The following is a 22,941-nucleotide window of genomic DNA, read 5'->3' on the forward strand; positions in this document are numbered from 1 at the left end:
CATCAAATTAAAAAAAAAGACTGTTTGCTCGTTAATGTTTGTTTGCGTAATGATTAGAAAATCGCCCTCTCAATCGGGGTTCGAAACCGAGGCAAGCTCAGACTTTTAAATTATGTCCATTAGAAATTAATTCAACATTGCACTTTTATATGCAAATTATATTTATTTATTTATTTATGCACACATAGATAATTCATACAAATACTTATAAATAAAATGTCGTGCAAAGGTACTGCTTATTCCTAACGAAATATCTTCCAGCAGACCTGTAAAAGGAGATGGGTTAACAAATGGTGGATATGCGCGCACGAGACTGTATAAAGATATGTTATTATATATTTTAATCATACATTACATACATATAATATCGAATAACGCATGGAATGATATTTAACCTATGAATAAACGTACATATATATATATATATATATATATATATTTTATATATGTTTGAGCCTAACGATAAAGCAAACGTGCTACCTGATGGAAAGTAGTCAACGTCGCCTATGAACATTTGCAACACCAGAGGAGTCGCCAATGCATCGCCGGCTTTGAAGGAGAGCTCTTTTTGCACCTTTTTTGAAGAGCCCCATGTCATCGCGCTCTGGGAATACCTCTGGAGGAAGTTCATTCCACATCTTGCACGTCCGTGGCAAGAATGTCCGTGCAAACCGAACTGTGGAGGACCGCCACGGGTCCATTTGGTGTGGATGGAACTTCATCCTTCGGTGAGTGGTGCGATGGAGGAATGGTGACGTAGGCATCAGGTCAAATAGTTCCTCGGAGCACTCACCATTGTAAAGCCGGTAGAACACACAGAGGGAACCTATGTCCCTCCGCAAGCTTAAAGGTTCTAACCGATCGGAGGTCCTGGGGTCGTTGACGATTCGGATAGCGCGTTTTTGCACAGAGTCAAGTGGGTTAAGTTGGTATTGGGGCGCCCCTGCCCAGAGATGGGAGCAGTACTCCATGTGAGGTCTCACTTGAGCCTTATACAACAGAAGGAGTTGCCCCGCAGTGAAGTACTGCTTCGCTCTGTTCAGGACGCCCAGCTTTCTTGATGCCAACTTGGCCTTAACGTCCAAATGACACCGGAACTGTACGTCACACGATATGTCAACTCTCAGGATCCCCACACTTTTATCAATGGTGAGTGGAATACCTTGGAACCGTGGCGCTATGACGAATGGGGTTTTTTTAGCGGTAAACGCGCAGACTTGTGTCTTCGTGGGGTTAAACTCAACAAGGTTAAGTCGACCCCATGTCGAGACCTGCTCCAGAGAGTCTTCGATTTCAGACACAAGTCGGATTCTGCTTTCCTCCACGAGAGTCCGAGAGGTGTTTGCACGGCCTGTATACACAGCATCTCCCGTACTATCATCCGCATAGCAATGAATGCTGCCAGTTTTTTGCAACATGTCATTGATATGCAGAATGAATAGCGTGGGAGAGAGGACAGAGCCCTGGGGCACGCCAGCGTTAACATGCTTCGTGTCTGAGCAGCACCCGTCTACTACGACTTTGATTTGCCGCTCAGACAGAAAACTGGCTACCCATGTGCACAGCCTCTCGGGAAGACCGTAAGATGGAAGCTTCGCGAGAAGGGCCCTGTGCCAGACCCGGTCAAAGGCCTTTGCGATGTCTAGGCTAACTGCCAAAGCCTCACCATTACTCTCAATGGCTTGCGCCCATCGGTGTGTGAGGTACACCAAAAGATCACTAGCTGAACGGCCCTTGCGGAAACCGTATTGGTGATCGCTGATCAGCCGGTGATCCTCGAGGTACCTCAGGAGCTGGGTATTAACAACACGCTCCATAACCTTTGAGAGCAGGGAGGTGATCGCTATAGGCCTGTAATTAGCCGGGTCACTGCGGTCACCCTTTTTGGGAATCGGGTGAACGAGGGCTACCTTCCACGAAGACGGTACTTGTCCTGTGGTATAGGAAAGCGAGAATAAGCGCGTTAAGATGGGAGTCAACTCGGGAGCACATGTCTTCAGCACCACTGCGGGGATTTCATCCGGCCCACTCGTCTTCTTGACATCAAGGGACAATAGAGCTCGCCTGACAGGTTTCTGCGTAAAGCGTATATTAGGCATAGAACTCTCACACCGCGGGATGGTCGGCGGTGTGGCCCCCATGTCATCGAGAGACGAGTTTGAGGCAAAGAGAGTGCCCAGAAGATCGGCTTTTAACGTAACGGCGTAACATATATAGATATAGTTACATAAAGAAAATGGTGTAATACATATTATTATAATACAAATATAACAATAAATAATATATAATGATTTGATTAATACTCAATTTGCTAAGGAGAAGTACTGTTCTTTTACTCTCTTTTTAAAAGTTGATATGTTCTTAAACTCTTTTATGTTTGGTGGAAGCGAATTCCACAGTCTGACTGCATGAACAGTGAAGGATTTGGAATAGGAACTGGTTTTTTGAGGCGGGAAACGAAGGAGAGATTTTAGGTATTAGATTACAAAGCAGTGATAGCCTAGTGGTTAAGAAACTCGGCGTCATGATCGAGGGGTCCGACGTTTTTAAACCTACTTTTTGATCCTAGGCACCATTGATTTTTCAAAACTATGTGCGTATTAGAAATTAAATATTACTTGCTTAAACGGTGAAGGAAAGCATCACGAGGAATCCTGCATACCTAAGAAGTCTTAAAAAACAAGTTTACTACTACAAGAAGTCTGCCAACTACGTAGAAAAATCAGAAGTTCAAATCCCAGGCACGCCCTGGGATTTGAACCTCGGACCCCTTGATCGAGAGGCCGAGTTTCAAACATTAGACTATAAATTTTACTCGTATGTCTATTATATCCTTTGTTTATAAGTCAGTGATCACCAATATACTGTGCCGCTTTTAAATAGCCAGAGATATAGGCAAACATTTTTTTATATTATCACAGTCTATTCACAATGAATCACAGCTTATAAAGTTTGCAATCCTAAATGACGTTTCGGTTGCCTTCTCGCCCGTTTTATATATTGAGTAATCGAGGTTGAGCAAAAAGCAGTGTAGTGGTTAAGAAACTCGGCCTGTCGATCGAGGGGTCCGAGGTTCAAATCCCTGGCACGCACCTCCGATTGTTCAAAATTATATGCTTATTAGAAATTAATTATCACTTGCTTAAACGGCGGAGGAAAACATCGTGAGGAAACCTGCATATCTGAGAGATTTATAAAGAAAAAAATCTCACCGGTATTTGAAGTCCACCAATACGCATTTGGCCAGCGCGGTGGACTACGGCCTAATCCTTCTCATTCTGAGAGGAGACCCGTGCCCAGCACTGGGACAGTAATGGGTTGATGATGATGATGAATCTCGATCTCGAATGTACATGTACATGTATTCGATTATTATTAGGATTTTAAAAAAGTAGAATTATAAAAGCCTATACTTTTTAATTACGAAAAGGTGGGTATTAAAATATTACTAAATATAGCAAAGCAAAAATATATTACGGTAACTCAAAAAAAATTACATAAAGCTAAAATACAGCTAAAAACACACGAAAAAAATGTCTACACAACCCTAATTTGTACATAAGCGATAGAGGACAAATACCTATGCATATGTCATGTATAGGGACCACTCATACTACATCACTTGAGCGTCGTGTTTCATACGGATATTTAGTTGCTGACACAACTTTTACTGGAAGTTATTCTATTGCGATCCGTTAATGGTAAGTTACACAATAAATAATTTGTATAGAAAAATATAATTTACCAAAATAAAAAAAAAAATAATTTACCAAAAAAAAATATGATATAATAATAATATAATTTACCAAAAAAATATATTAAAAGTTTACATTTTTTTCTAAACTGTAAATTGAAGTTTTTGTTATAAGTTTTAAAAATAATAAAATGAAAATATTACATTGTTTTCCTATTTATTTTCTTAATTATTTTTAATGTAAAATAATTGTTACCTGTTAGAAAATAGTTAGGTATAAGTAAATGGTATGGTATGGTATGGTATAAGTAAAATTAGTAAAATATAATTTTAATGTACTAACAGTACATTAATAGTACATTACAATACGAGGACGTAAAATTTTTTTCTGACAAGTGTGAGTTTGCAGGCCGAGCCGCAGGCGAGGACTGCAATCACACGAGTCAGAAAAACATTTTTCGTCCGCGTGTTGTATAAAATTTTATATTACGGGGTCGGAAATGGGGGTTTTGCGCACGCGAAGCGTGCGTAAAACGTCAATTTACGCACGCCGTGATATAAAATTATTTAGTATTTTACGAATTTTACAGAATTCGTATTTTCTAATAAATACAGAAAAAACAATTGAGCATCCAGTCCACCAGGATTAGACCCCTGAGTATATGGGATAGTTAGGTGACAAGTGGACGTAGTTATGCAAAATGGATCCAACTCAAAAACCTTTTTTTAGTTACTGTCATAACTTCTCCATCTCCACATCAACTTTCGTATATGCAAAAAATATTCAAGGTGCATGGTACATTTTTTTTAAATATACAGATATCAGTGATACCAACCATAAATTAAGCAAATTAACTTTTACTAAAAGACCTGTTTTCTCAAAAGCTAGTTTTTGTGGTTGGATCTATTTTGCATAACTACGTCCGATTATATTATACGTTAAAAATTTCAAAAACTTCGTTGAGAGATGTGTCGATTTTTGTGGGATTAAGCAAACAAAATTAAAAATACCCTATCCTATAGGCTATAATAATCACAATTGGTTACTTATTTTCTTTTTTTTTTAATTTTTAAACTGTTGTTCAGCGAAGTTAAGAGATTATTATTTAATTCACTTACTTTGTGCTAACATATAAATCCAAAACCTCCCGTCTTAGCCAGTTGCTTAAAATTTGGGGTTGTAAACCTGCTACAATCTATTTTATTTTGTTGAGTAATCAGTTTGCTTACTTTCTATCCTTGTTCAAACTATAAGTTATTAATGTCACATATTAACTAATGTGTAAACTTCTTCCATTAGGTAACTCAAACATGGAGACCGTTTCAAAAATAAAATGTGAGTATCAATTATCACATACAAACATGTGATGGTATCATTATTTATTTATTGGGTTTTGTCAGCGAATGTACGGAAGATATTAAAACGAATAAATTTAAATATGTAAAGTGCTGAATGTGACTTGAAAGCAGTGATCATTTAGTGGTCGTAACTCGGCATTCAATCGAGAGGTTCGAGGTTCAAATTCCTGGCAACACTGCTTTATCAGAGTTATCTGCGTTTTATACATGCGTTTTGAAGGTGGTAGAACCCTTTGTGGTTCGACTCCGGCGGCACCACCGCCACACCTATTTCTACCTAATAACAGCAGTGTTAGGCGCTGCTGTGTTCCGTTTTGAAAGGTGTGGTAAGGGAGACAGAGCTATCCGAGGCATTCCAGCTTAGTCCTCAGGGGTAACGGCGCATCTGTGGCCGACCTCAGTAGGAATATCTAATCCTATCTGGGGCTGATTACAGAAGTCCATGGGCGACAGTAGCCACTTACCATCACCTAATGGTAAGCAATATATTAATACTAGTATTAATTTTGGTAAAATAATAAAACGCGCCGTAGTCGGGGGAGCTTAAGGCCGCTTATTCGAAGAGAAATTGACACGCCGTCACTTTTCTTGGCATCTCTTTCTCTCTAGTAGATTGTCTATATGAGTTGACATATGTCTTTCTCATGCTTTGTTGGTATTTCTAAGTCTATTTCTAATTCTAAGTCTATGCTACCCACGATCTAGCTGCACTGCTCAGACCAAATTAGAAAGTTGCGCACCAAAAACGTAACGAGGTCATTCGTTCAGTAGATTTTATTCCTCACATTTTTCTCATACCGGGCGCGGTATATATATTAAAAACCGATCATTTCTCTCATCTAATTAATATTAAAAACCGATTCTTAAGGAGTAAACTCCAATAATAATACATCTCAAATTAAAGAATAAATTAATAATTGCAAAAATAAAAAAAAATATCTTTTGAAGTAAATAATAATTGTGACAATGATAGAATTAATAATATTAAGTATTTGATTATATTTTATATATCTAAGCTAGTTCGTTTTACTTCATATTTGTCATATTCATATTCATATTATTCATAATATTTTCTTACAGGTGCAATCGTAATCTTCAGTATACTACATCAAGTTGCGTTCGGATGCAGATATCACGAGTTTAATTGTACTTATGAAGTGATTTGTACAATAAGTGAATATGTAAGTTCTCACAGGATAGTTAATTATTACTACGACAATCGTTGCAGCAATAAGATTTATACTAACTATAATGTCATACTTCCAGTGCGATTATTTATTACGGGACCTATTAATGCTGCAGTAAAGCTACCTATTTGTAATGATCGGCAGATATTAAACGTTTTCTTTACATTAGATATGACTAATTGCAACATGCAAGTCACTCCCACCCTCTATCAGATGGATAATCTGAAAATGCTCAATTTATCGCACAATAATTTGGTAACGGCCGATCTTTTCAATGAGGAGAAATTAATCAAATTACAAGACATCGATCTGTCTCACAACTTGATCAATTCTATTCAGGTTAATGAAAATAAATTTATATATAGAGATTTACGCAAGATTAACTTATCGCATAATGTCTTAACCAATATATCTGGTGGGATATTTGATTCCTTCAAATTCGTGGAAACCCTGGACCTATCTTACAATAATTTAGCAATAATTGACCAATACACTTTCGAGGGATTGAAAAGTTTGAAATATTTATACTTATCTCACAATAGTATTACTGATATAAATGCATCCCTCTTCAGATTCGTTTACCTTGAGGAGCTTTATCTCGACAGCAATAACATAGAAAATTTATTACCTCGCGATTTTGAAAAATTAGAGCGACTTAAAAAACTAAATTTAGAAAATAATAAAATTTCTCGCTTGGAAAAAGATACATTTAACGGCACTGTTTCTTTAACCACAGTTAATTTATGTAATAACTTGCTGAGCTACATAAGTAAGGATGCCTTTACGTCAACAAATAATTTGAAAGATGTAGACTTCTCCAATAATTCGTTAAAATACCTTCCCGCAGATTTGTTTCAAAATAAAAGCATAAATTCTTTTTCTGTAACTAAAAACAATTTAGAAGGTGCTATTACAAGAGGAACTTTTGAAGGTATACATGAAACAGAATTAGACATTAGCTTTCAAAGAATAACAGCAATTGAAGACTTTGCTTTTTTTGGTTTGGATCAACTCACACTGCTTCTTCTCAATAGTAATAAGATACGGACTATCTCAAAAAATGCATTTAACACGCTCAAAAGTTTAAAACAGTTAGACCTCTCAAACAATTTCATCACTAATTTGGGTTTTGATACAACAGATTTACTTAATCTCCAAAATTACTCTTTAGGACAAAACTTCATTGAGCAAATCCAACATGATGATTTTCATCATTTTAAGGAACTACATTTTCTGGATCTTTCAAATAATAATATTACTAAGCTCGAACCAAATTCATTTATATCCGCAGGCACTATTGAAAGTTTCCAAATATTTCATAATCCTCTGAATGGAAGTTTGCTAAAAGATACTTTCGCAGGTTTAAGCTCAGTCTCAGTTCTTGATGTATCATGCACCTTGATAACAACAATCCAAAACAGATCTTTTAGTGGCATGGTCCAGATGCAAGACCTGAATATATCTTGGAGCTCTATAAGTATACTTGAATACAATGCATTTATGAATACCGGCAATTTGAAAACGATTGATTTGTCTTACAATAAACTTACAGAATTTTTTGTCAATACCACTGATATTAAAAATTTAACGACGATATTTTTAAATAACAATCAATTGATGCATATTTCAAACGATTGTTTTAAAGATATGTCTCTTCTAAACAAAGTGATTATCTCTCACAATTATCTTGAAAACATAGAACATGAAGCTTTCGCAAATCAGGTAGACTTAAAATATTTGGATGCGTCTTTTAATAGTAATTTAACCTTTCATATTACGGTCATAAACAATTTACTAACTCTTAATAAATTGATTCTATCACTGAAATCTGAAGTAGACTTTGGAAATATTGACGACGTACCTTTAAAATATTTAGAAATTTCCCATTCAAATACATTTAACGTATCTAAGATGCAGCTTAATGCAATGAAATACTTAAGAGATTTGGTTTTAACCAAAGATAACATACTAAAGATAGAATCAAGTACATTTAGGAACTTGAGTGCCCTTGAGAGGCTAGATTTAAGTTACAATAATATATCGTTCATCCAGCCTGGGTCATTTAAAGACAATGTTGTATTAAACAAACTGAATTTATCACATAATTTCCTCACTACATTAAACTACGGTATATTTCGGGGATTAGCAAGTTTGACGATATTAGATGTTTCGTTTAACAGTATTCATGATTTAAAGAGAGAGAGGTTTTACGATTTACAAAACATAAATACCCTTTTGATTGACCATAATAGGATAACGGACGTGGACAACGACTTTTTCAATATTAATTTACGTTTACTTAGCATTGGTAACAATCCTCTGCCATGCGAGAAAATAGTACATATGAAGAAGAAAGAAAATCTTAATGTTAGTGCTATAAATATCGACGAACATAATGGTGATAATATAGATGGAATAATATGTAATGTGTATACTTATGTCCCTAAAGTAAAAATTGATTCAAATAACTTTAACGATACAGAAAAAATTATATTAGGTTTACAAGAAATATTGCAAAATATATCAACTATAAATCAGAACAATCAATTGTCATCGGACAGCAAAAACAGTGATTTATTAAAAAACATTTTTGATAAAATTGACAAGTATGATATAGAACAAAAAAATATTACATCTCAACTATCTCAGATGACCAATGTTACATTTCAACTATCTCGAATGACTAATGAAGCTAATACATCAAATTTATTTTTAGAAAGAATTTTAAAAGCAATTGTAGGATTAGGATCTCTACAAAGCAAACCTGTAATTGATAATGCTACACGAAACGTTTCTGAAAATATATATAACGCCAGTATTATAGAAAGTAATTCGAAAATAGGTGACTTATTTTCAGAAGTAAGTCACCTTAAACAAGAACTATTGCATGTGGAAAACGTCATTTCAGAGATTGACAGAAAAATATCAGCAACTATTTTAATGAAACCCTTGGTTTCAGATAAATTGAATACAAGTGACGTCATAGTTGATAGAAATACAAAATCTTTTGGATTTGTAGAAATTTGTGTAACATTAATATTAATAATTGTCATATGCTTACTGTTGTACAAGTTTTATCAATCAAAAGTGTTCGTTTCCAATCCTAGATCTTTTAGTACAAGACATATTACTGATTCTATAGATAACTCTAACTTATAAGTTAAATATGATTTGTATGTAAAAAACATGTATGTATTTAGTTACATTAAAGAATACATAACGCGTTTCGTGTGATCTCGATCTAGGATAGCACCTTTTCAGCCTGTAAATGATACAAACTATTAAATTCAGGAGATGGTTCAGGAGTGGAGTTTCCTGTGAAATTTTCCATATTCATTACATATTCAGATAAAAAAAGGCAAAAGAATCTGAGGATGGATCTAAATTAGTATATTTTTGTAGCAAAATTTTAAGCAATGTATCTGTGGTCGGTAAATCCCCTGATCTATATGGAGTTGCCGATATCCGTGAGGGGCAGCGGCAACTTACCATAAGTCAGATAAAAAGTGGGATAAAAACAAGTTACATAAATAATAAATAGTGTTAAAACGCTCAAAAGGGATTTCAAAAATACAATATATTCTTCCACAATCGTCAGCTTTTACAATTATATATCTTTATCCACTAATGTTTCGCGCTTCCTTTACAAAGGACATAAATAAATGAAAAGGACATAAGGCATAAATCAAATATTTCGAAACTCAAAGCAGAATGAAATATTCCAAATATATGAAAATAATAAAATAATTCGCCAAGTACGAGTCGGATTCGACCAAATGTTACAGGCACATCGCATTGATCCATTTATATTGCTGGTTGTTAATACTTTACGTCACTTATTAAATACTTTTCTATTTTTTATATTTTAGAATGTTCAGTCTTGCTTGGAGTTATGAAATGTCAGCTGATATTTGCAATGTCTTATATAATGTAGATGTGATAAAATAGTGGATAAAGATGTATTAATGTAAATGTTGATGATTATGGAAGAATATATTGTATTTCTGGAATTGCTTCTGAGCGTTTTCATAGCATAAAAATGCTATGCAATAGCTTTACCGCGGCAATCTCCGAGTGCCACACGTATTTTTTACTTATTTTTATAAAATGACCATATTAAAATATGTTGTGTTATATTGTTCTTATTTGTATTTATTATAATCACAGTTATAGTATTAAATGTATTGGAAAAAATTCAACTGCTTTCTTAATACGGTTTACGAGTTACATCGAATAATGCCGAGAAATACCGGTTTGTTGTATGGAAACCTTCTTTAATATTCAACTTTATTTTACTTTTCGTATTTGTTATTATAGCGGCAACCGTAATGCATCCTCTGTAAAATCAAGCATATATCTATTACGGTTCCGGAGATAGAGCCCTGTGACAGACGGACAGACAGCGAAGTCTTAGTAATAGGGTTCCGTTTTTACCCTTTGGGTACGGAACCCTAAAAATAGAGAAAGTATATAAAAGTTACATAAATTTTCAACCCAACCATTATGTTTATGAATCACTGATGTGACTGAAACTGTTATGTACACAGACCTATGTATATTGTATTTGTTATGTATGTTAAGTAAGTAGGAATATCTAATCCTATCTGGGGTTGATTACAGATGTCCATGGGCGGCAGTAGCCACTTACCATCAGGTGGATTGCATGCTCGTCTGCTACTCCTATATTATAAAAAGAGACTTGACCTGTATTTAACTATGAATCTATCCTCCTAAATAGAAATCTCTAGATCAATGATAACTAAGTGCCGTTTTTGTTATAAGATTGTTTGTTATTAGCCTAAAACAATTAATGTAATTAGTGTTATTTGTATTCTTGCTAATTGGACTGTTATGAATAAAATATTTTATACTCATAAATTCCGTGGTTTTATTTTCCAACTTATACTATACTTTTGGTTTGGTAAAGCAGTGATAGCCTACTGGTTAAGAAACTAGGCCTCTTGATCGAGGGGCCCAAAGTTCAAATCTCAGGCTCTGGTTTTTCAGTTGTGTTTATTAGAAATTAACTATCCCTTGCTTAAGCGGCGAAGGAAAACATCGTGAAGAAACCTGCATTCGTGAGAAATCTAGTCTAGAGTCTAGGCTATCTAGAGTTCATTTTTCGACATATGGATCATTAAAATTACCCAAAATATAATTATGCTTAAGGAAAATTGAAATAGAAACTCATAATCTTTACCGATTTTATTACTTTGTTCAAGTCTTTCAAGATATTATATATAATGGCTGCTATTTATCACTCTGACCAAATTGAGTAGAATTCATACATTTTTCGACATGTGGATTATTATAAAATTACCAAAAATATAATTATGCTTAAGGAAAATTGAAATAGAAACTCATAATCTTTAGCGATTTTATTACTTTGTTCAAGTCTTTCAAGATATTATATATAATGGCTGGTTAATATGATTAATTCCGTGCTATTTATCACTTTTACCAAATTGAGTAGATATTATACATAATGGCTAGATATTATGTTTAATATCCGACTATTGCTTTGGCTGTAACATATACACGTCACAGTTTGTGAATTTCTTCTTGATGGATATACTTAATTTTAAGTGGCCGCAGAAGACCATGTGCATTAGCTGCGGCTGTGGCATCGAAATTGCACAGAAATCTTACTTAAACTGCTTTCCGCTGCCGTTGCTTTTTTTTTTTTTATAAATAAACGCTTTCTACACTCACAGCCCCACACTAGGATTCCCTGTATCGTGGGTGCCATGGACACACACATAGACAAATACACAAACACCCAGACCCAGAAACAGAAATCTAAATTCATCATTTAGATATCTGTCTAGCCGGGAATCGAACCCGGGACCCTCTGCGCATCAGACCGGTATGGTAGCCGCTCCGCCACGCGGGTCGTTACATACAACAAAACGAATATTTTTTTTTTTTTTTTTATAAGATAGGAGTAGCAGACGAGCATGCAGTCCACCTGATGGTAAGTGGCTACTGCCGCCCATGGACATCTGCAACCAACCCCAGACAGGATTAGATATTCCTACCTGAGGTCGGCCACAGATGCGCCGTTATCCTTGAGGACTAAGCTGAACGCCTCGGAAAAGTCTGTCTCCCTTACCACACCCTTCAAACCGGAACATAGCAGCGGTTAACACTGCTGTTATTAAGTAGAAATAGGTGTGGCGGTGGTGCCGCCAGAGTTGAACCTCAAAGGGTTCTACCACCTATTAAAATACGAAATAATTGACTTTAACTCAATTGTATAATATTATGCATATAGTGTTATTATTATTAGATAATAACATTTATTCAAAAAACCTCATTTTACTTTGTATATTTTCAGATAAACATAATATACAAAAACTAAAGCATAGCAAACAATTGGCATGTTGACAGTATTAAAAAATCAAAGAATAAATTATTTAAGAAAACACACTATATTGAAAGGATTCTCAAAAATGACTCAGTTTAAAAAAAAAACTTATAGATTTATTATATTTTTAATTAAATAAAAGTATAAAATACTGCAGTTGGCCATCTTGTCTGAAACGCTAATCGGGGCGCGAATGACGTCATTTTTGGGTATGTCACTGAATTGCTTGAAATTTTGTATGGGATGTTCTAAGGTGACGTCACCAACGGACGCCATGACACTCGCGATCGTTTTCGCGCTTAATTTAAAAAGGCTATAAACAAATACTATTATTTTCGTTAATACCCAATTTATTACCGAAATAATACGATTTTTGGAATCGGTAGACATATACCTACGTTATAGAAGGGGTTTTCAAAATTTATCATCATGCTTATTGTCAAAACGAAAAGTGAGTAAGTTTCATAGAAATATTAACGATGACGATAAAAATATAATAATGAAATTTAAATGTTTACGCAACCCTAAAGACTTACTAACGAGGTCGATGATATGTACTATTCAAATAATTAAAGATTAGATTCAAATATAACGACCGACTCATTCTATCTAGCTCACACCTCGAATTTTTGTTTCGTATACAGTGTTGAAACAGTGTACTGAAATAACAATCACAACAGAAATATACCCAATTTATATGATTTGCATAATAAGCTAGTTTATATCAATTAAAATAAGACACTACAATGTTTATTTTTAGGGTTCCTTACCCAAAGGCTAAAAACGGAACCCTATTATCATTATACTACATACACTAAGACTCCGCTGTTGGCCCGTCTGTCTGGATCTCTGGAACCGTAATAGATAGAAACTTGAATTTTTTTTCAGATAATGTATAACGATGGCTGTTATAACAACACATACTCAAAATAAAAATAAAAAGTTGAATACAAAAAGGGGTTCCCATATAACGAACTGCTATTGCTTTAGTTTTCGAACTAACTGTTGATCCGTTATAGGTAGACACTAGACAGTTCAAATTTTCACAATGTATGTACTTTAATGCCTGCTTTAATAACAGATACTAGAATTTAAAAAAAAAAATGAAAATATTGGTGGTACGGTACCCTGCGGTTGCGGGTTCGACTTGCACTTGGCCAATTATTAAAATACTTAGCCTAAGCATTCTAAACACCTTTACACTTAGTTATCAATTTAAAAACGTGGAGGTTGGTTGTAGAGATTCACTTTCAAATTTTCTGTTTATTATTATGGCTACAAAAGCCGAAAAGCCTGTCGCCATCATCGTTGTGTCGTATAATGCCAATGTATAATCCAATCTACTGTGATTTGGTTCATACTAACGAGCAATATTATGTATAGGGATCACTCATGTAAGTTCATTTGCCCGTCGACTTTCAAGCAAAATAACTTATATTTTGCTGAGTTCACAAATACTACAACTATTTATTAAATACATTATAAACAACATAGACAAATGGTAAGTTACAGTCTTAATTAATTTTACACTTACATTAATTTCGGAATGTTTATTTTGATCTTAAATTTTCATTATTCTATTAGTTTGTTTTGTATTTTTATAAACCTTTAATTAAAATGCCTTGTTAGTTCGTAAATTGAAAATTGTGCAACTTAATTTTAAACATTAAATTTTAAATTTTAACCCTAACGTATTACGCTGAAATTTAGCACAGATATTTAAGTATGGTTACTATAATTTATGATTGTCTTAGTAAAGTATTTTAAATCCAATATCATGGGCGCTCTAAGGCGTAATGGCGGATCAATTATTTTATGCAACCCTATGGTATGGTATAGAATGAAAAGGTTTTCTGAGAAGAATACTTAAAGTTTGCTTTTAAAACTATTTTTTAATAAACATTATTTTTTTTATACTTTATTGAACCAAAACATAATTATGGTACAAAAGGCGGGCTTAATGCTAAAAGCATTATCTCCCAGCCAACCTTTGGGCTGTGCAGAAAATAATAAAAGCCGTACAAACATAAAAGAAAAGAATCAGTATGTACATATATTACTCTTGTAAACCAATTATCTATTAATATAAGCAATGATAATAATTTCAATGGCCATTGGTTAGAACTGCTTATTAGCCACATTATGATGTAAACGTGTATTTGTTTATCGTAGGTACGCCAGTGGAGATGGGTTCAAATATAAAATGTAAGTATTTATTATTATAATATTTCATATACAGTCTCAATTTGAGCGAAAATGTCGTGTCGTCAGAGTCTTGCTAAGCTCTCATATCTCATTTGTTATGCGACAATCATATTTTAAATGATTAGTAGTTTTATATAATATTAGAGTGGCAGATGAGCATGCACTCCACCTGATGGTTAGTGGTTTTTGCCGCCTATGGACATCTGTAATCAACCATAGATAGGATTAGATATTCCTACCTGAGGACGGCCACAGATGCGCTGCTATCCCTGAGGACTATTGGTTCGCCTCGGAAAAGTATGTCTCCCTTACCACACCCTTCAAACCGGAACACAGCAGTGCTTAACACTGCTGTTATGAGGCAGAAATAGGTGTGACGGTGGTGCCGCCGGAGTCGAACCACAAAGGGTTCTACCACCTTCGTCCATGGGCGGCAGTGATCAATTACCACCAGGAGGACTGTATGCTCGTTGCTACTTTAATATTATTAAAAACGTGTGTAATATTTGTTAACACTTCACTTCTCCGTCCATAAAATAAATAATTTTGTTAATGTAAATGTTCCTGTGTTAAATATGTATTCAAAATATTAAAATGTGCTTTTTTACAGGTTCAATTGTAATCATCAGTTTAATATTTCAAGTGGCTTTCGGGTGCAGATATGCTGAAATTAATTGTACTTTCAAAGTTTATTGTTCAGGAGATGATTATATATCATTGGACAGAATAATATATAATAATGGTTATGGCAGTTATTGTACTAATGTGAGGAATTACGACGGTTATAATTTCATTCCTGTGGAAATATATGTAAGAAATCTTGTAAATGTTGCAAAAAAACTCCCGCCTTACAACCACGATATTATATTGCGTGCACCTATTGCAATAGATATCAGTAATAACAATTTACAAGTTACTCCCACCCTGTACGCGATGGATAATCTGAAAGTGGTCAATTTATCGAATAATCATTTGCAAGTAGCTAATCTTTTCAATGAGGTAGAATTAATCAAACTACAAGACATCGATCTGTCCCATAACTTTATAAGTTTAATTCAGGTTGATGATGATCAACATGTATATAAGAACCTACGTAAGATCAACTTATCACATAACGTCCTAACCGATATATCCGGTGCAATTTTTTATTCTTTCAAATATTTAGAGACTCTGGACTTATCTTACAATAATTTGGCAACAATTGATCATTACACTTTCGAGGGACTAAAAAGTTTGAAATATTTATACTTATCTCATAACAGTATAACTGATATAAATTCATCTTTCTTTAGATTCGTTTATCTCGAAGAGCTTTATCTCGACAACAATGACATAGAATATTTATTACCTCGAGATTTCGAAAAATTAGAACGACTTCAAATACTAAATTTAGACTTTAATAAAATCTCTCGTATAGAAAAAGACACATTTAACGGTACTGTATCTTTAATGACAGTTAAATTACACCATAACTTACTGATTTATATAAGTAAAGATGCATTTACATCAACAATTAATTTAAAAGCTGTCGATTTATCTAATAATTTGTTGAAAACTCTTCCCAAAGATTTGTTTAGAAATAAAATTATAAGTTCGTTTTCTATAACTGGAAATAATTTGGAAGGTGTTCTGTCTAGAGATATTTTTGAAGGCATACATGTACCAGAACTGGATATTAGCTTTCAAGAAATAACAGCAATAGAAGACTACGCTTTTTTTGGTTTAGAACAACTAACGGTGCTACTTCTCAACAATAATAAGATACATACTATTTCAAAGCAAGCATTCAACTCTCTTAAATATTTATATAAATTAGACCTCTCAAGTAATTTTATCACTAATTTGGATTTTGATACTACAGATTTGTTTAGTCTACAAACTATCTATTTGGGAAAAAACTTTATTGAGCAAATCCGACATGACAATTTTCGTGATTTTAAGAAACTACATTTTTTGGATCTTTCAAATAATAATATAACTACGCTCGAACCAAATTCTTTTATATCTGCAGAAGCTCTTGAAAGTTTCCAAATATTTCACAATCCTCTAAATGGAAGTTTGTTAAAGGACACTTTCAAAGGTTTAAGCTCAGTCCCAGTTCTTGATTTATCGTGTACCTTGTTAACAACAATCCAAAATGGATCTTTTTGTGACATGGTCCAGATGCAAGACCTCAATGTGTCCCGCAGCTTGATAAATACACTCGAATACGATGCGTTTATGAATACCGGCAATTTGAAACTGATTGATTTGTCTTACAATAAACTTACAGATTTCTTTGTTAACACCAATGATATAAGAAATTTGACAACTATATTTTTAAATAACAATCGCTTGATTCATATTTCCAATGATTGTTTTAAAGATATGTCTCTTCTCAATAAAATAATTATCTCTCACAATTATCTTAAAAACATAGAACATGAAGCTTTCGCCAATCAGATGGATTTAAATTATTTGGATGTATCATTCAATAGTAATTTAACATTCCATATTTCTGTCATTAACTATCTAAGAAATCTTGAAAAATTGATTTTATCTAGTACAAAATCTGAAATAGACTTTACAAATATTGGCAGCGTATGTTTGAAATATTTAGAAATTTCACATTTACGTATCAATGTGTCAAAGATGCATTTTAACGCATTGATATATTTAACAGATTTGGTTTTAACAAAAGATAATATAGTTGAAATAGATCTCAATGTATTTAGGAACTTGAGTGTCCTTGAGAGGCTAGATTTAAGTTACAATAATATATCGTTCATCCAGCCTGGGTCATTTAAAGACAATGTTGCCTTAAACAAACTGAATTTATCACATAATTTCCTCACTACTTTAAACTATGGTTTATTTCGGGGATTAGCAAGTTTGACGGTATTAGATGTTTCCTTTAACAGTATTCATGATTTAAAGAGAGAGAGATTTTACGATTTACCAAACATAAATACACTTTTTATTGACCATAATAGGATAACGGACGTGGATAACGACTTTTTCGAAATGAATTTAGGATTACTTAGCATTGGTAATAATCCTCTGCCATGCGAGAAAATAGTACACATGAAGAGAGAAAATGTCAATGTCGACGCTATAAGTATCGATGAACATAATGGTGATAATATAGATGGAATTATTTGCAATATGTACAAAAATTCTCCTAAAATAAAAGTTAGTGCTAATGATTCTAAAGACTACGATAAAATTTTATTAGATATAAAAGAAATATTGCAAAATCTATCAATGAAAAATCAGAACATTAAATTGCCGCCTGAAAGCAGAGATAGTGAGTTATTAAAAAACATACTCGATAAAATTGACAAATACGGCACGGACCAAATTCAAGGGGAAATCCAGTTGAAAAATATCACAACTCAATTGTCTCACATATCTCAACTAACTCGAGTAACTGATGAAGTTGATAGAACCAATTCATTTTTGGAAAGAATTCTAAAAGCAATTATAGGGCTAGGACCTCTACAAGGTAAATCTGTAGTAGTCCCTACAAAAGAAATCACAACAAATAAAAATAACGAAAGTTTGCCAGAAGATAATGCAAAATTAAACGACTTAATAACAGATGTAAGCCAAGTTAAACATGAACTTTTGTATCTGGAGAATGTAATTTCTGAGATCGACAGAAAAATATCGGTAGGTGGTACTTTAAACAAACCCTTGGAATCAGGTAAAGTTAATACAAGTGACGTATTAGGGGATAGAAATACAGGAAAGTCTCTTGTTTTTGTAGAAGTTTGTGTATCTTTAATATTAATAATTCTTGTATGTTTCTTCTTGTACAAGTTTTATCAATCAAAAATGTTTGTATCTAATTCACGCTCTTTAAGTACACGACATATTACCGACGCGATGGATAACTCGAACTTATAAGTTAACATAATATAATAATGTGTAGAAAATAGCAAGTACTCTATTGTATGCTTAAAACTATTAATTACTTTAGTTTAGATCCAATTAGTGTAAGTTAATGTAGCTTGTAATGATTGTAATAGTAAGACATTAATAAAAATATATATACACTGAGAATCCGTTGTTTTATTTGTTGTAAGATACATACCACTTTTTCCGAATAGTCTCATTATGAAAGAAGTTTATGAGAAAGCTTAGTACTTACAATTTAATTAATTAAATTCAATTATAACATGCGACTTAAAATTATATTTGTACGCCATTTATGGCAGAATGAGCGAAAATTCCTTATTCTACAATTAAAGATTTTTGTATTTTGTAGATTCTCATGTTCAGTTGTCGATTGGTCGGATCATTTATTATACGTATAGCTTGCAAAGTACTTACCTTTTTATCGTTCACGAGAAACCTTCAAAGGGTATCTACAAGCTGTCAGGCTCTGCCCTGGGGGAGCAATTTCTTTTTTTATAATATAGGAGTAGCAGACTAGCATGCAGTCCACCTGAAACCCGGAACACAGCAGCGCCTAACACTGCTGTTATTGGGTAGAAACAGGTGTGGCGGTGTTGCCGCCAGAGTCGAACCACAAAGGGTTCTACCACCTTCATTTAACGCTACCTATATGTCAATTTGACCACACCTACCGCCATCCTTCCCGGGTTCGCTTGCTGGGGGGTTTGAGCTTCCACTCTTACCTCCCGCAACCGCGGAAGCCCCATTTTAGCCGTCTCTTACGGAAGGCAGGGGATACTGTAGCCTTATTCTAGACCCGGGACTTGGGAATGTACTTACCTAACTAATATTAATTGACCGCAGACAAGGGTCACGTGACACGTGCTGCCAAATCGAAATTAGACAACAAACTCTATTTAAAAAGTTGTTTAATGAATGCCCTTCGAATGGAAAATAGTAACTATTTTTAAAATTTGGCGAAGAGCTCGTTCTTATTCTGGACTATTTAGGGTTCCCTATCCAATGGGTAAAAACGGAACCCTATTACTAAACCTTCACTATCTGTCTGTCACAGGTCTCGATCTCCAGAACCATATTAGATAGAAACTATAACAATGCGATAACAACAAATACTAAAAATAAAATCTATGAAATAAATGGGGTTCGCCATAGAAGACACCGCTATTTTTCAACGTTTTTCGCTTTATCTATTGAACCATAATATATAGTTAAAATTTTCACAATGCATTCAATTTTATGCCTGGGATTTGAACCTTGGACCCTTCGATAAAGAGGAAGAGTTTCTTAAGCGCTAGGCTATCACGTCCTAGTATTTCCCTGTCCCTGAAGTAGTTATCTGTCACTGTAGTTTCGGGACCAGAATAGGGCTACGGTATCCCCTGTCTGTCTTAAGAGGCGACTAAAAGGGGACTTCCGGGGTTGCGGGCGGCAAGAGTGGGAGCTCGAACCGCCCAGCCAGCAACCCCGGGAAAGACGGCACTATGTGTGGTCGCATACCGTTGTATGCACCAGACGGTGTGGCGAGCGCCAAGCTCACCTGGGCGGAGCCCGACGGGGCAACGCGCTCAGAGGGCTCCGGTTGCGTTCCTTTGGAGATCCCGGAGCCCTCTACGCAGGTCCGAGGACGGCCACCCGGGGTTTAGTGCGATAAGAATCCCACATAACCCTGCGTCGCTCCCACGGCACCGGGTACCTTTTGAAGGTTTCGTAAACAAAAAAAGCTATGAAGGCCACTGGTAAGTAGGTAGGTAGTAGATATGTATAAACTAAACATTTAATTAAATTAAATATTCCTTATCTAGTTTAGTTACTACACAATACATTACATTATTTGTTTTACAATGAAGCGTTCATTAGGCCACTAAGATAAACATGAGCCCACGCAAACCAACATGCTGATAATGCAACAATGTCAGCTATTTATCGAATGAATATAATTCGGGGATTCCCCCACAAAGTGAGTACTAAGCAAAAATGTCGCTGAGTATGAGACATTACGAAATATGACTATGTTTAATATTTTTTTATGTACCTATTGTTTATTTTGTTGATTGAACATTTTTGTTCACTTGTAAAACGAAACCCTCCGCTGTCTGTTCGTGAGTCACAGGGCTTTATCTCTTAAACCGTAATAGATAGAAACTTGATTTCTTTACAGACGATGCATAATAATGGTCGCTATAACAACAAATACTAAAAATTAGTAAAATAAATATAGTTCAAAAACTCCACTCCACTCCACTTATCAGTTTTCGAAAAGCACCCCACACTTTTCACAATTATACTAATTACTGTTCCCTAATTGATTCCTAGATTGAAAATTATTTTCTACTTTTTAGTTGAATTTATTATAAAAGCGTGTTTTTTTTGTTTTTTGAACTATATTTATATGCAGTCTACTTGATGGTAAGTGCCTACAACCGCCCATGGGGACATCCGTAATCACCCCCAGATAGGATTAGATATTCCTACCTGAGGTTGGCCACAGATGCACCGCTACCCCTGAGAACTAAGCTGGAACGCCTCGGAAAAGTATGTCTTCTTATCCCTTCAAACCAGAACACAGCAGTGTTTAAAACTACTGTTATGAGGCAGAAATAGGTGTGGCGGTGGTGACGCCCGAGTCGAACCGCAAAAGTTCTACCACCTTCAATAATATATCCATAAAATTTAATATACATATACGATACATACAAACAGGACTTTTTTCTTACTCTACGATTTATTTAGGATATTTTTCTTTTCTGAACGAATTGTCGTATTTATTATTCATATGTATTTTAACAGCATTTTGTTTATTTTGTGTATTTGCAATTGTACTGTGTTGCAATTTCCTGAGTAAAGTATTTTTCTTTCTTTCTTTCTTTCTAAACTATCAAATAATCCTCTGATCTTGGAATAGAACGTTTTCATCAATAGATCACGGAGAAGATAATAAAAGTTATACAACATTCGGATATCGGGTCTGTAGATGTCGTTAAGTTGACCACTGAATAAAGTTTTTATCGCGCTGTAAACTGCGATAGTGAGAATGTAGGTCGTTAAAGGGTTTTTATTGGGTTTCGATCGTCGATCTTGGATCCCATCTCGGGCTGAGGAAAATAAATATTTATAAAGCTACCTCTGGTGGTCGGTTAGCCGGGTACTCTCCACTTTGGTGTCTTTTTCACGTTACAAAATGAACGAGTGGACTTGAAAGACAAAATAAGTAGCAGACGAGCATGCAGTCCATCGGATGTTGAGTAGCTACCGCCCACGCACGGCCGCGATCAACCCAAGACAAGACCAGACTCTTACCCGAGTTCGGCCAAAGATGCACCGCTAACTCTTAGGATTAAGTAAGAATGCCTCGAAAAGTATATTTCCCTTACCACACCCTTCAAAACAAGATAGCAGCGCTTAACACTGCTGTCATAAGGCAGAATCAGGTGTGGTGGAGGTGCCGCCGGAGTCGAACAGAGGGTGCTACCACCTTAATAGTGAACAAAAATGTTCAATCAACAAAATAAACAATAGGTACATAAAAAAATATTAAACATAGTCATATTTCGTAATGTCTCATACTCAGCGACATTTTTGCTTAGTACTCACTTTGTGGGGGAATCCCCGAATTATATTCATTCGATAAATAGCTGACATTGTTGCATTATCAGCATGTTGGTTTGCGTGGGCTCATGTTTATCTTAGTGGCCTAATGAACGCTTCATTGTAAAACAAATAATGTAATGTATTGTGTAGTAACTAAACTAGATAAGGAATATTTAATTTAATTAAATGTTTAGTTTATACATATCTACTACCTACCTACTTACCAGTGGCCTTCATAGCTTTTTTTGTTTACGAAACCTTCAAAAGGTACCCGGTGCCGTGGGAGCGACGCAGGGTTATGTGGGATTCTTATCGCACTAAACCCCGGGTGGCCGTCCTCGGACCTGCGTAGAGGGCTCCGGGATCTCCAAAGGAACGCAACCGGAGCCCTCTACGCAGGTCCGAGGACGGCCACCCGGGGTTTAGTGCGATAAGAATCCCACATAACCCTGCGTCGCTCCCATGGCACCGGGTACCTTTTGAAGGTTTCGTAAACAAAAAAAGCTATGAAGGCCACTGGTAAGTAGGTAGGTAGTAGATATGTATAAACTAAACATTTAATTAAATTAAATATTCCTTATCTAGTTTAGTTACTACACAATACATTACATTATTTGTTTTACAATGAAGCGTTCATTAGG

The 22,941-nt window shown here is 34.9% G+C and overlaps 3 protein-coding genes across 3 annotated transcripts in view; all 3 read left to right on the forward strand.

Annotated features, from left to right (window-relative positions):
• The window catches only part of LOC140752145 (L-dopachrome tautomerase yellow-f-like), a 360,210-nt gene that overhangs the window by 203,615 nt on the left and 133,654 nt on the right, over positions 1 to 22,941 (forward strand). The window lies entirely within an intron of this gene.
• On the forward strand, positions 3,591 to 11,118 carry LOC140752060 (uncharacterized). Its single transcript, XM_073086207.1, has 3 exons — positions 3,591 to 3,701; positions 4,995 to 5,030; positions 6,134 to 11,118. The coding sequence occupies exons 2-3, from the start codon at positions 5,006 to 5,008 to the stop codon at positions 9,397 to 9,399; spliced, it is 3,291 nt and encodes a 1,096-aa protein (XP_072942308.1). The 5' UTR covers positions 3,591 to 3,701; positions 4,995 to 5,005; the 3' UTR covers positions 9,400 to 11,118.
• Positions 13,988 to 18,849, forward strand: LOC140752059 (uncharacterized). The gene is made up of 3 exons (XM_073086206.1): positions 13,988 to 14,108; positions 14,780 to 14,812; positions 15,423 to 18,849. The coding sequence occupies exons 2-3, from the start codon at positions 14,794 to 14,796 to the stop codon at positions 18,698 to 18,700; spliced, it is 3,297 nt and encodes a 1,098-aa protein (XP_072942307.1). The 5' UTR covers positions 13,988 to 14,108; positions 14,780 to 14,793; the 3' UTR covers positions 18,701 to 18,849.

Source organism: Epargyreus clarus, unplaced genomic scaffold (genome assembly GCF_041222505.1).
Source record: "Epargyreus clarus isolate Ecla_fem2 unplaced genomic scaffold, WU_Ecla_fem_2.2 ptg000024l, whole genome shotgun sequence".
Taxonomy (NCBI): domain Eukaryota; kingdom Metazoa; phylum Arthropoda; class Insecta; order Lepidoptera; family Hesperiidae; genus Epargyreus; species Epargyreus clarus.